This window comes from Colossoma macropomum, unplaced genomic scaffold, assembly GCF_904425465.1.
Source record: "Colossoma macropomum unplaced genomic scaffold, Colossoma_macropomum, whole genome shotgun sequence".
NCBI classification, from domain to species: Eukaryota; Metazoa; Chordata; class Actinopteri; order Characiformes; family Serrasalmidae; genus Colossoma; species Colossoma macropomum.
This window is the reverse complement of record NW_023496026.1, coordinates 14512-28588: the sequence shown is the minus strand read 5'-3', so window position 1 is coordinate 28588 and position 14077 is coordinate 14512. Positions and strand designations below refer to the sequence as shown.

The 14077-nt window shown below is 39.0% G+C and overlaps 1 protein-coding gene across 2 annotated transcripts; it reads left to right on the top strand.

Moving 5' to 3' along the window:
- Positions 1 to 1076: 1076 nt before the first annotated feature.
- On the top strand, positions 1077 to 13866 carry snw1 (SNW domain containing 1). 2 transcript variants are annotated; one of them, XM_036564669.1, is made up of 15 exons: positions 1077 to 1134; positions 1928 to 2081; positions 2195 to 2356; positions 2443 to 2538; positions 5280 to 5386; positions 8361 to 8465; positions 8656 to 8725; positions 8830 to 8895; positions 9056 to 9172; positions 9814 to 9955; positions 10861 to 10963; positions 11226 to 11343; positions 11752 to 11915; positions 12089 to 12277; positions 13728 to 13866. In XM_036564669.1, exons 1-15 carry the CDS (start codon positions 1121 to 1123, stop codon positions 13738 to 13740), a joined length of 1620 nt encoding a protein of 539 aa, XP_036420562.1. In that variant the 5' UTR covers positions 1077 to 1120; the 3' UTR covers positions 13741 to 13866. The 2 variants fall into 2 exon arrangements, with proteins under 2 accessions (XP_036420562.1, XP_036420563.1); XM_036564670.1 differs by lacking the exon at positions 13728 to 13866 and having other exon boundaries at positions 1121 to 1134; positions 12089 to 12686.
- The last annotated feature ends 211 nt before the right edge of the window (positions 13867 to 14077 follow it).

The window sequence follows — 14077 nt, the reverse complement described above, 5'->3', positions numbered from 1 at the left end:
TGCGTCAGCGTTCGTACCCTTATCTGAACTCTGGTCATGTGACCCGTTATACTCCACAGTACAATGAACCATTACATAAAGAGTGCTAAATTTTTTAACCAAACATTGTTAAAGGCTGGTATATTTTTAACATTTTTATGTCAATGTTATCCCTCCTTTTAACATTTTATATGACATATTATAATGGATGTATGAGCTCAAATAATCGTGAACTTACATAAAAGAACACAAAATGAACATTTACAGGAAACATGTCTGTAAGACAGTTACAAGCTGTTTCACTGTTGAACTTCTGTAAATTCTGACTACAATTTACAAGCAACAATATCTAAAAACGCACACCACTCTGACCCCTAAATCCCTCTTTGAGAAGTAGAAAATAAGATGGATTCAATAAGGCAAATGTGGTTAATATATGGTATAAAAAGATACTGGATAACCATTATACCTCAACTTTATTTCCAGGTTGTAATTTCAATTTTGTTTTTCAGTGAAAGCAGTGCCTGGCATTTAGCCTAAAGATGCTGCCCACTTCAAATTGTAATAACTAAGGCTTGCTGGTGCATGGGGATATTAACTGGAGACAATTTCTTTTTCTGTGGCTTAACCTACCTAGCTCATTTTAGACATTTTATATTTTATATTTATATATATATATATATATATATATATATATATATATATATATATTATATATATATATTATTCTATTTTTCTACAATTAGTGTTTATTTTTACGATTAGTGTTTAACATTTATTTAGTATCTATTTAATTCACACATTTCCTGTTTACTGTCTATTTAATGGGTCTGAGAGTAACGCAGTTTCAATACTCTGTATGTCCTGTACATATTGTAGTATTGACAATAAAGCTGACTTGGCTTGACTTGACTTACCAGTTTAGTTTGTTCAAATATGTTTAATGTAAATGGACAACCATATTATAATTTTATGCAGCAATTTGGGAAGAATCGTTTAATGAGAAAGTAGTACATTACAAGCTTTAACAATACCACATTTTTTCCGTAAGATAAAAAAGTCTGCTTTTCTCGCTTCTCTTTCCGAAACAACGCGATACGCTCAATTCTCGCGTGGCGTCAGATTCAACAAGGAGAGGAAAATGTCGCTGACGAGGTGGGTCGCGTCTTAAGATTGTTAGGCTTTATTACTACGTTACGTTAAAATCGACAATAAAACGTATTTTTGACGCCGTCTACGACACGCGGTGTAATACTGTTGTATTTCTTATATTTTTCAGTCCTTTTGGTCATTCTATGCCTTAAAGGCTTAGTTAGCTAGCTCACTAGCTAGCTAACTGCAACGTTGTTGTAATGCTAACGTTAGCGTTACCCCGCTAGCTTTATGTAAGTTATGTTAATAAGCTCACCGACACGATAGTCTATCGATTTAGACTAACTTACCTAAGAGCAAATCCGCGTGTTCCCAATTAAAATTTACTCGTGTAGAACGGTGCGGTTTCATAGGATTTATATCATAACTTACGCATTTCGCTTGCTTGCTAGCCACCTAGCCAGCAAACATTATTCCTTGCTCTTAGCTGGTAGACATCGAGTTATTTTTTCAGATTTAACTCAGGTCAGTTGAAAATGCTGTTCGTAGTATTCTGTCTTTTTATGGAAAAGAACATGTGATTTGTATTATTCTGTTATTGATTAATTAAGATATGGAAGAAGTTGGAGTTGAGTCAGCATTGTGCTGTGTTTGAACAAATTTTTAGCCGTCCAGGTGATTGATTTGACCAGCAGAACAAACCGAAATTACAGGGTTTGTGGCAGTAAGCTGTTTTAAAGATGTTTTGCGACTCATCCAAGTTTCGTCAGTTAAGCACAATAAAGCCGCTCGCATGAGAAACAAGATTTGGCTTACTACTAGCAGATAGGTCAGTAGTGTACTTTTTGTTCTACAGCTTTCTACCTGCGCCCACTCAGCTGTCTCAGGACCAGCTCGAGGCAGAAGAGAGGAGCAGAGCACAGACGTCCCAGTCCACAGCACTGGTGTCCACTCGCAGAGAACCATCTCCCTATGGCTCTCGAAAAGGATGGGTGCCCCGCAGTCTGGAGGTACTGCAAGTGCAATACATCTACATATACTTATATTATCTTTGGAATTCTAATTTTGAGGTCTGTGACAGCTCATGGGCCGCTGCTTATATGTACTATTTCTTCTTTTATAGGATTTTGGTGATGGAGGTGCATTTCCAGAAATCCATGTGGCCCAGTACCCACTGGACATGGGTAGGAAGAAGAAGACCTCCAATGCTCTTGCCGTGCAGGTGGATGCTGAGGGCAAAATAAAATATGACGCCATTGCAAGGCAAGGGCAAGGAAAGGATAAGGTGTGTCTTATGTTGGAGCTCGGAGTTATTGTTTGTAAAGTTCATTGAAATGTACGCTCACACCTCTTTTGTTGTTCTTTGAACAGGTTATATTCAGTAAATATACAGACTTGCTTCCTAAGGAAGTGCTTAATGATGATGCCCCTGAACTACAGAGACCGGACGAGGAGGCGGTTAGAGAGGTAAGATTTTTATTTTAGATAATGTTTGAGGTTGTCTCCCATGAGCAAGATTTTCCATCATAAAGATGAGCTCAGATTTCATCTATTAGGTGTAACAACATTTCTGATTTAAAAAATTATTTAATGTTCTAAATAGGGGTGCAAGGATTAATCGACTTAGTCGACTAAAATCAACAACCAAATTAGTAGGCAACTAATTTAATAGTCGATTAGTTGGTGACATTATCACGCATGGTTCTCGCACTAACTAGCAATGTTTAGACATTACCACATACTGGAGAGTTAACGAAAACATAATGGCAGCCTAGAAAATGAAAAGTGTGGGAGCATTTCACGTTTAACTCTGAAAAAAGTTGTGAGTTGTGCTATTTGTAAAACCGACCTTTGCTGGCATGGGAGCACATCCTATATGTTGGAGCAAGTGAAGAGGAAACAGGTCACCTCACTTCATCTTGGTAAGATAGTCGTGCTATTGAGCTAGTTAGCTCTAGTTATGAGCTGAGCTGTAACATTTTCTATTTCTAAATGCCTGTTCTCTGGAATTGTTAATGGAGTTGAAACGGAGAAACAGTTAACAACTGTCATACTGTTCCTATTTCAAATAACGTGTACAGTTTTGAACATTGCATTATTGTCTTAACGTCGAGGCCACCGGCGTGTTCAAATTCGGCTAACGTAGGAGAACGTTTCCCAACAGCTGCAACCACTTTTCTGTTTGCCTTGAGTTGTCCACTAAGGTTTACCACCACTCGTAAACAGTTTCAGGTGATAGTTCTCCACAAACACGCAGGGAAGCTGGACAAAGTGTTACTGTTAAAATTGAATGTTTACATAAAATCATTCAAATTTAACTATTCGTAGAGACCAAGTTTGCCACAAATGTTTGCCACTGCTTGCCAAATCTGAATGTGTCTCGCATATATGGCTGGAGAAAGTGTTGGTCATAGATAAATACATACGTGCCGTGTTGGGTTCAGCAAGACACGTGAACGACACCGACATTTTGGGGCAGTCAACATCGCTGCTGGGCTGCATTCAGTACCATTACAAAGCGGCAGGGTAAGAGAGTCCACAATTACACAATTTCAAGCTATTGCACTCAGAAAGCGGGAGAGAATACAGTAATCCACACACATTTGTGTGTTTATTGTTTCTATGATGTTTGTGTGTAGGTTTGACCATGTGGTTGTTAAAGCACAGAGAACCTGCTGGTGTGATTTAAGGGAATATTGAATTATTATTGGCAGGAAAGTTCATTTAAAAAAGTGAATTTTTAAATAGGGTTTTCATCTTTGTCTTCGTTGTTAGTTAGCAAATGCAAAAAACAACCTCAAGCTAAATTTAAAAGTTATTTGGTAATTGAGCAATTGATAATATGAATAATTGCTTATTTCTTTCAATAATTGATAGATTATTCGACTATCAAAATAGGCATTTGTTGCAGCCCTAGTTCTAAACATTATTCCACCAGTTATTAGTAAAGTCTTTTGCAGTATATGCATTTGACTGTTACCGCTGTAAAGCATGTTGCTCTGAGCTTGCAGCACGCTAAATCCATTTGTTCTTCCCAAAGTTTGGTGGACACTGCTCTAAAATATTCCTCCATGCGAGCATATTTTACTGTGTGAAAAAACACATTGTTATTGCTGAAGTCCACGTCTATAAAAAGCAACCAAATGAAGAGTTGCCAGTAGAACACAAGTCGTTCCTGTTAACAGGCTTTCTCTTACTGGTTCACACTTGGTATTCTCTGTAACTGGACTGGATATTCTGCTCTCAGTAGAGAAGGATGATTAGGCCAGCAGATAGCTAATAGACTGCTTCAGTAATATTACCAAGCAGGCTTATATTCAGATCTTTACAAAAGGCGTCACAGCAAAACTGCATAACATGTAGACAGTGTGTTACTTGTATGCCTGTTATGATCTTCATTTGTTAAAGATAAATTGGCATCAAATCACCACCAGCTTCGTCCTAACAACACAGCAAATTCCCTTAGTGACGCTAGAGGACTTTAGAATTATGCTAGCAGCAAAAGGACAATGAAGGGCTACTTATAAATTTACACAGTTTCTGCATTAAACATTTCAGTATATTGAGACACAACTGGCAGGTCCTAAGGATTTTTGCAACTGTGACTGGTTCTCAGTATAAACAAATTTAAACAGTTCATGAAATGACTGGAATACCCTGTGCTTTATTTTCCATTCTGTTACTTCCATGCTGTCACTAAGATTAGCAGTTGCACTTTCTCTGAAATAAGAAAGTGAGTCTTTTGTTCAAGAGTAGTAAAATCAAGTGGGTGAAAATGCCCCATACCGCTGTACTAGACTATGCATGTCTTCATCTGCACATTTGGTGGCCGTTTCTCCAGATTTTAGGACACCATCCACTTTGATTTATGAATAAAATGAATATTACTCATCATACTGCATTGTACGTAGGCCACATGCCCACGTGTGTTGAAAAGTTAGATGATGTGTCGTTAAGGTTTTCACCACTGGAATGCATCCAGTAATGTGATTTAATGGATAATTCCAGATTTAGCTTGCATCATATCCAAAGCATGAAACTTTTCATTTGTTAATAGAATATTGTTCCCTTAATCATTGTCTTGTTTCTTCTGTAAATCTTGAACCTATTCGCATACATACACATGTATGTACGTGTGTGTACGTGTGTGTGTGTGTGTAATGACTTTGTAATCAATTTAATAATATAATCCTTTCCTTTCATTTTAGCTCACAGAGAAGACCAGAGCAGCTTTAGAGAAGCAGGTGTCCCAAAAGATTGCTGCTGCCATGCCTGTACGTGCTGCAGATAAACAGGCACCAGCACAATACATACGGTAATGTATATATTGTTACGACCCCACGTTTTGTCTAGGCCGCTGTGGAATCAGTAACATGTGGCATTAAAATTCTGAACTGGTGAGAATGGATTAAGGTACAGAGCTTGAGGAACAGACCAATATAGAGCTTTTGAAGCCACTTCATTAAAACAAACCACAATAAAACTGGAGTGCTGTGATGCCTAGTACCACACTGGAAGAATCGAACTGTGGACGGCACCAAAGAAAACAGAACAAAACCTAACCATGCTAGGCTACTCTGAAACAAAAAGTATTTAGCTAATCTAAAAAAAAGGAAACAAAATTAACTACTTTAAACTTCCCTGGCCATTAATCAAAAGTACATAAGGAGGTGCACGCCCTCTGACCTAGGGAGCTAGACAGAGTAGACATCTACATGGTGCAAATGTATAGTTGCGCCCCTCTTACCTGTTTGAAACCCCAGGGGGTACAAACAATCTCTTGTAAAACAAAGATAAAAGTGTGCAGGTAAAACACCACCACTCAAGTACTTCCCCTAACATAAAATACAAAGTCTTGCAAACTAAATTAAAAGAAGCACTGGTAAAATACCTAAAACAAAGCACACTCCCAGCACAAGAGATTAAGACGCAAACTAAAACACAGAAAACGCGTGATCAGTCCTCTCTCTTCAGCCGTCTTGAAGCCCTCTTTTTTTTTAATGTGTAGGCTCCTCCCCCAGCTGCACCAGTCAGGCCTCTGATTGGTTAGTCCTCCTCACATGACTAGAGCAGGTGCCCCTGTGAAGGGAGACAAAGAGAGAGAGAGACACAAAAAACAAAACAAAATACGTGCTTTAACGTAACGCACACCCAAAAGAAAGCAACTCTCAAGCAAAGGTCTAATGTTAGAAGTATTAAACCTAATGCATAGACAAATGGACTTTGACCCTATGAAAACTGTTTACACAAATGAAAAATGACCTCATCAGGTTTTTCATGTAAGACCCTATGAAATAAATGTCAAATGACCAAATCGGATCTTCATATAAAAGCAGATCCTACAAAATATCATTTGACTGAATCAGATCTCTCAAATGAAATAAGGTCCTACAAAGCAAATGTCACCTGACCGAATCAGCCCCCCCCCCTTATGAAGGATCCTACAAGCAAATGTCAGATTAACTGACCGAATCAGGCCCTCCACGTGAAAGACCCTACGAGCAAACGTCAGGCAATCAAATCAGACCTGTTGCATATTCAAAATCCTACAACTAAAATAGATGCTCACTTTAATTTCCCAAGACTAAGGCACTAAGTGTTTACTAATATCAAAAGTGGTTGAGTGAGATCAAAATGGCATCAGACAAAGAAATGGAGGTAGAAGCAGAGTGACCAGATATAGGAGAGAAACCCAAGTGGAAGCCAACTGTTTTGTTGGAGGGAAGGCAAACTCATTCACCCTCATCTCCAAGTCACAGTTGAATCCCCTCTTGGTCTCCAGTTCCTTTGTATAGGGCCTTTTTTTAGCCAAACTTTGCCTGCCACATCTCTGGACTCAAAGAGACCAGTTTAAACAAAGGCAAAGACACACCAGGCCAAGCCCAACTGCTACAGGCTTCTCCAACTCTTCCACCTCCACAACAGTAGGGGGAGTCTGTACACCCTCCACCTCACCTGACAGTCAGATGGACCCACAAACAAAACTAAGCTCAGCCAAAAAACCTCAAATAAATCAATGTTTTTAAAACTTTCATAAAACGCACAAAATGGGGATACTGAAGTGACCAGCTACATTCACCATCATCCTTCTAACAAACTCAAGTAGCTTCAGAAACTAAAAAGCTCTAAAATCAATGAGACAAGGTAGCATTAGCCTCTAGCTCATGCTAACAACCAGAGTTCCTCATCTCAACTACACCAGCTCATTAAAATGCCAAATAATAAGGGATTAAACATCCTGTACGGCACCAAAGAAAAGAACAAAACAAAACCTAACCATGCTAGCCTACTCTGAAACAAAAAGTATTTAGTTTATTTTAAAAAAAAAAAGGAAACAAAAGCTAACTACTCTAAACTTCCCTAGCCAGTAACCAAAAGTACTTTAGTGATGGTATTTTACCTGCACACTTTTAACTTTGTTTACAAGAGATTGTTTGTACCACCTGGGGTTTCAAACAGGTAAGAGGGGCACGCCTGAACATTCGCACTTTATAGATGTCTACTCTGTCTAGCTCCCTAGGTCAGAGGGCCTGCACCACCTTATGTACTTTTGGTTAAAAAGAAAACAAAATACGTGCTTACACGTAACAATAGGTACAACTGGTTTGGGATCTGTGTATGTTTAATGTCAGTCATACAGTTCAACAGTTACTCCCTAATTAAAGAGTATCTATTAGGCTCATTTTTAGTGTCCCAAAAACAAGATCTTCTCATACTGTACATCTCTGTTTACCCTCTGTCTGAAATGCTCTGTTAGAGTTCTTTTGTCTTTAAGCCTCTCTCTCTCTCGATGAGCCAACGTGCTCTGATTAGTCAGCTCGCCCTCTCTGTTCCGTCAGAGCGGCATCCTGCTACAAGTTCCGCCCCTACACCGCTGTGGCTGTTCTTACAATGGCATAAGTTCTGCTGTGTCAGTTTAAGTCAGAGTCTGATCCTGAAAGTCAGGTCCCACCCCAGACCTTCGCATGCTAGAATGGAGCAGGACATTTCAGAGTCATAAGTTTTTACTTTGTAACTTTGTTTTGCAAGGGTGTGCCAAGCTTGCCAGTAGGTGGGCGGTAAGGATTGTGTTGAGAGATTGCATCATCTTGTAACAAAGGAAAATGGCTAGAATTGCAACAAGGCATTTCAGGCAGCTGAGAAAAGCGGTTTGTGGGGGAGTGTTACTGTGGGCTTTTTAACTTTGCAGATTGTTTACATGCACAGAAAGCTACATAACACCCCAAAGGAAAGGGAAAAACAGGAAAAGCATAATAAGTCTCCTTTAAATAATTATTTATTTCTAACAGGTACACACCCTCTCAGCAGGGAGTGGCATTCAACTCGGGGGCCAAGCAAAGGGTCATCCGCATGGTGGAGATGCAGAAAGACCCAATGGAGCCACCACGTTTCAAGTAGGTCACAACACACAAGGCTGTGAAAATTGCTAATACTAAGTAAAAAGAAGGTAGGAAGTTATTTATCATTATACCTCTGAAGCCTTGCATAATGCCCCTCTCATCATGTTTACAAAATAACAATTCTGCATCAAGTACAGTACATGAACAATCTGTAAGGTGTCTTACCTCTGTCTATTTTTAAAAGAATTAATAAGAAGATTCCTCGTGGCCCTCCCTCTCCTCCTGCCCCAGTCATGCATTCCCCCAGCAGAAAGGTAGGACTCCATTAAATTCGGTATCAGATTTGCTCATGCTGAAAGAGCTTTGAATATGTACTATCGAACTCACCACAAGTGCCCTCTACTTTTCTTTGCCTTAGATGACTGTAAAGGAACAACAAGAGTGGAAGATTCCCCCATGCATTTCCAACTGGAAGAATGCAAAGGTTCAGTTAGTGATTTCTCTTGCTCCACCGTAGACAGCCAGAAATGTTTATTTTGTTGTTTGCTATGCTCTGGAGTCCAAAATATTGACTGTATATAAACTAGTTTCGAAGATGTATGGGTTTTGTGTTTATTTCTTAACCTTTTCATTCCGGTTTTCAGGGTTACACAATCCCACTAGACAAGCGTTTGGCAGCTGACGGAAGAGGCCTTCAGACAGTTCACATTAATGAGAATTTTGCCAAGTTGGCCGAGGCTCTCTACATTGCAGACAGAAAGGTATATTGTCTATATTTAAAAGCAAAAAAATGTCATGTGGAAATAACGGCAAAGCTGTCAGAGTTGCTTTTTTGCATGTCTTGTTGATGCTCTTTTTTTGTCTCTTTTTAAAAGACCATTGTCCTAGAAGATTATCTTTACAGTTCTGTTGTTTGGTAGGCATTACTTATTTAGACAGCGCTAATTATTTGTTGTAAACTTAAGCCTAATATAGTACAAGACTCAGACAGACACTGATTTTATTTTATTTTTTATTTTTATTATTTATTTTACCATACAGAGAAGGAGCCTGAGAAACCCACCTGATCCAAAATTCACAAACAGCTAATAGGACTGTTATTTTGTTATGTATTATGTGTAAGTTGAACATGATTGGTTAAGCGTTCTTGAGGTAGGTTTAATATTAAAGGTCATCTTTGAAGTTTCTAGGAAGGGATGCAAGAGTCTTATTAATAGTGGATGTGATTTTACTTAGTAAGTATGGTAAAATAAATGATTAAGAATTTCCCTTGTGGTCATCCCATCCTGTTGTCTTAACACAAGTCATTTTTGACCTTGACTAACGTAGCGAGGTCAAGGACTAGGTTTCTACGGAAAGAAAACAAGATAACTTTCCATGGTGGCATGCTTTGTGATCTCAGGCCAGGGAAGCGGTGGAGATGAGAGCTCAGGTGGAAAAGAAGATGGCGCAGAAGGAAAAAGAGAAGAAGGAGGAGAGGCTCCGGGAGCTTGCAAAGATGGCCAGAGACAGAAGAGCTGGAATTAAAGGCCATGGAGAAAAAGGTGCGTTTGATGAAGTTATTTGTCTACAATCTCTGGCCACTTTATCATGTACCTTATTGGTACCTAATAGGCTGTCATAACTGTATTTGTATTACACCATGTTTCCGTTGGACAGTCTGTTTCTGCAGCAGAGCCAGGGTTATTATAGTAGAATAAAAACAGTTATAAATGTAGTTGATATCTGTAAAAATGAAATATACTGTTTACAAAAACATGAAAACTAAATAAAAACTGTTATGTTCACTGTAACACCAACCATAGCTCAATAGTATTACACAGAAAAAGCATAAATTGTGATGTTTTCCGTGTATGAAAGATGGCCTAGAAATGGATTCCTTTCAAACCTAAAATAAATTAGATGGTGCTGTCTTTGAGTAATTGAATGTGCACAGACTAACGGAGCATAGTCTACTGTGCTTATTTAGCATTGAGAAACTCTTCAGGAGGATCCTGTTTTCTGGGCATGCTTATTTGCCATAATACTAAAAACCAAAAATGAAATTAAACAAGAACTAAATTAAAAACTCTCTAAATATAAACAGAACTGGACCACTGTTCTAAAACTAACTGAAACTAAACTGATATTGAAGGAAAAAAAACAGTAACGAAAAATTAAAAATTCTAAAAACCCTGCAACAGAGTTTGTTCTAATTGGTTATTTTGTATAGTACAAAAACGCTATGTTTGAAAATGTGAGCCGTAAGTGCTTGACATGTACATCATGTTTGATTACATGCTGGGTTATGCTTTTAGAATGCAAAACTCTCTAATAATCAGTAGATGCAAAGTTGTGAATGCGATGGCATGCAGGGCCTGGGTTGTATGTGACCTGCCTGTGGTGGCCGAAATGCCTTGGATTAAAATGTCTAATAAGAATTTCTCTCTCATGCATTCTCTTCCAAAAGGTGGTGAGGAAGGAGAGGTCAGGGAACGTGATGAGATTCGCCATGACAGGAGGAAAGAAAGACAGCATGACAGAAACATCTCCAGAGCTGCCCCTGATAAGAGGTACATGGATCTTTTTACAATGCCACATTGAAAGTTTCATTGGCCGGTCAGTCAAGCCCTGGCCAGTTCAGTTTGTGTATGTATCAGGGACCCTTATTATTGTTTCATGAAAGGTATTCAGCCTGTAAACTGCAGCTTACTGTTTTTTGTGTTTTGTTTTGTTTTTTTTTTGTTTTTTTTAAATGGGAGTGCGTAATGTTGTATAGAGGTCTCATAGGATGTAGGTAACACTGACATTGGTGTGATTCCCTATTCTGACCAGGTCTAAACTGCAGAGGGACCAGGATAGAGATATTAGTGAGCTGATTGCTCTGGGCCAGCCCAACCCCCGTATCTCCAGTGAGGCTCAGTACGATCAGAGGCTCTTCAACCAAAGCAGGGTAACCAACTTTCATTTGTACTACATTCATTAATCAATGACTTACAGATCTCAGATAAACGAAGAATTGCGTTGTATGATTCTGGGTGAACTTATTAGAATTCTCCCTTAAAACACTAGAATGGCAGTGAAATGCTGCGGAGGTTAGCGTTTTCCTTCATCTAACGCTCTGAATTCAGTTCATGAAGGCATTGTTAATTAGCTGATGAGCTGAATCAGGTGTGTTTTAATGAGGCAGTTTGCTGAAGTCTGCAGTGTTTTGGCCTGTGAGGACTGGAGCCAGACACGTGTTCGGGATAGGCTGTTTTTTGAGGTCATGTTTATCCTGGATATATGTGCTCTGAACAGTACTAGAGGTCACCTGCTTGTATTCAAGTTCAAGTTAAAGTTGTGTATGTTTATGTCACAGGGAATGGACAGTGGCTTTGCTGGAGGAGAGGATGAGATATATAATGTGTATGACCAGCCTTTCAAGAGTGGCAGAGACATGGCACAGAACATGTACAGGCCCAGCAAGAACGCAGACAAAGATATGTACGGAGATGACCTGGACACACTTATGCAGAGCAGCAGGTAATTCAGTGAAATTCCCAATGTCAATTGTGTGTTCTCTAGTTGTTCAGTACATAAGCACTACAGGTAGAACAGTAATGACGAGCTTTAGTGGCTGCTGTCATTGAGCTTGGATTGAGAGGCATTCGTAGCTATTCTTAAGTCATGATATTAAACTGTTCTTCTCTCATCAGGTTCGTACCTGATAGGGAGTTCTCTGGTGCTGACCATGGACCCCGTAGGGATGGACCTGTCCAGTTTGAGGAGGATCCTTTCGGTCTTGACAAGTTTTTGGAAGAGGCCAAACAACATGGCGGCTCTAAAAGACCATCCACTAGTGGCCGCTCGAAGGATTACGATCATGAGAAGAAGCGCAGGAAGGAGTGAGACACTTTTTAGACCCTTCTTGCGCTTTGTGCTTTTGGCTTCACAACAGTGTTTTGACTGTTTTTTGACAACAGGGTTTTGTGGGGGTTTTTGTTTGTTTGTTTTTTTGTTTGTTCGCCGTTTTTTTGAGCAAGATGTTCCAAGGACTTTTGTTTTAATACATTAGTTAATTCATACATCTACCAAGCTAGATGTGATATGTATTTTGCTAACCGAGCTACAAATTGCATTGTTAGTGATAGGACCCCTCCAAAATATTATTGCCTCTGTTAATTTTTAATATTCAAGTAAAAGCTAGGTGTGTGCTAGTTTTTTCTCTAAGAAACATGTGTGCTTTATATACCATTGAAAGAGAACATTAACTCTTGTAAAGCAAACTCAATAAACTTCTTATCATGGATTCAAGCTGTGGAAAAGATCATTCACTACTGTGATTCACATTATTTGACTTCAGGGTTACTTCAGTGCAGCTGCTTTTAAACAGTTCAGATTAATTAAAAGTCTCCTGATTAAAAACAACAAGCACATTTGGATTTAGTTAATCTGGAACTACTTTCCCAAAAGGTTTCTGTTCTGCTGGTGCAGTACTAAGCTTAAGGGGTTTGAATCTAGTGTAATTACACTGTAATAATTCATTTGGTCAATACAGAAAACTGAAAATCTATTGATTTGATTAAAAGAAAACTAGTCAAAGTGATTTTCACTATTAATAATAAATGCAGCGTTGAACCTTTTGTCGTAGCTAGAAAGGCAGAAAAAAGCAAAACCTCAAAGCAGTTTATTGCCAGATTGTGCTTAGTTCACTGGGTTTCTGAGTTGGCCAGGTCAGTTGAAAGTCAAAAAGCAATGTGTGTTCCTACTGGACCTTTCCCGTTTTTGGCTCAAGTTATTGTAGCATTTTGAGAAACCCTGTGAAATATCACTCTGTTCCTCCTCCGCTTCTTCACTGCAGAAACATGAAAGAAGCCTTGGTATAAGTAAGTCAAAAAATGTGCAGCCCACTAGAGCAGCACATCATATGCCTCTTGCTGTAAACCAAAAATGAGTCATGTTAATCAGCAAGACCAGTAGAAAGTGTGTGTTGCCTTCATATGTAATCAGAAGAGTTGGCCTGTCTTTTTCAGGCTCTGTGCATTGTGGACTTGTAATTTAGAATCCCAAGAACTGGAAAAAAGTAATTTGTATTCCTTCATTAAGTTTACTTAATTAAAACGCAGGCCAGCACAAGACTAGAAAACACAGCCTTGAACAGTTGTACACACAAAACTATATATAATTTTTATTAACACAAGTATTACAGTTCTGGCCACCATTATTGGCACCCTTTCCTTTTTTTACAAAATTTTAAATATTTAAATACATTGAAATTTGCGAACTATTTGTCATTATAATATTTTAATGCATGTCTAAAGTTATTAACAAAAAACATGTCTCTTCAACTTGTAGGAAGTTATTTTAAAGAAAGGAAAACATGACGTGGACAGTTATAATGGCACCTTTTGCCACGAGAGCTGTCGTGAAGGAGGGGCCTAAACCTTGTACACTACCAAGAGACACGAGTGACAGCGGGACATCAGCCGATGGATGGGGTTGCTGACGACAGCCATGAGAGGAATGAAGGCGGGACACGAGGCCCAGAACTTCACTGCCCAGGCCCTGCCTCCCCAGCCAGAGCAACGAGCTCTGTCCCCCTCAGCTCAGGTCCTCTGCCCTGCAGCTGCCCTTAAAGAGTAACTACACCCCACTATTTTCAACTAATTCCATCTGGCTCAACTTTGAAAAATGCTCAAAAATGT

Excerpts from the sequence above, each read along its gene's own strand:
- snw1 (XM_036564669.1), top strand. Across the intron at positions 8,896-9,055 it reads CCAACTGGAAGAATGCAAAG|GGTTACACAATCCCACTAGA; the intron begins GTTCAGTTAGTG and ends TCCGGTTTTCAG. Across the intron at positions 11,344-11,751 it reads GGCTCTTCAACCAAAGCAGG|GGAATGGACAGTGGCTTTGC; the intron begins GTAACCAACTTT and ends TTTATGTCACAG.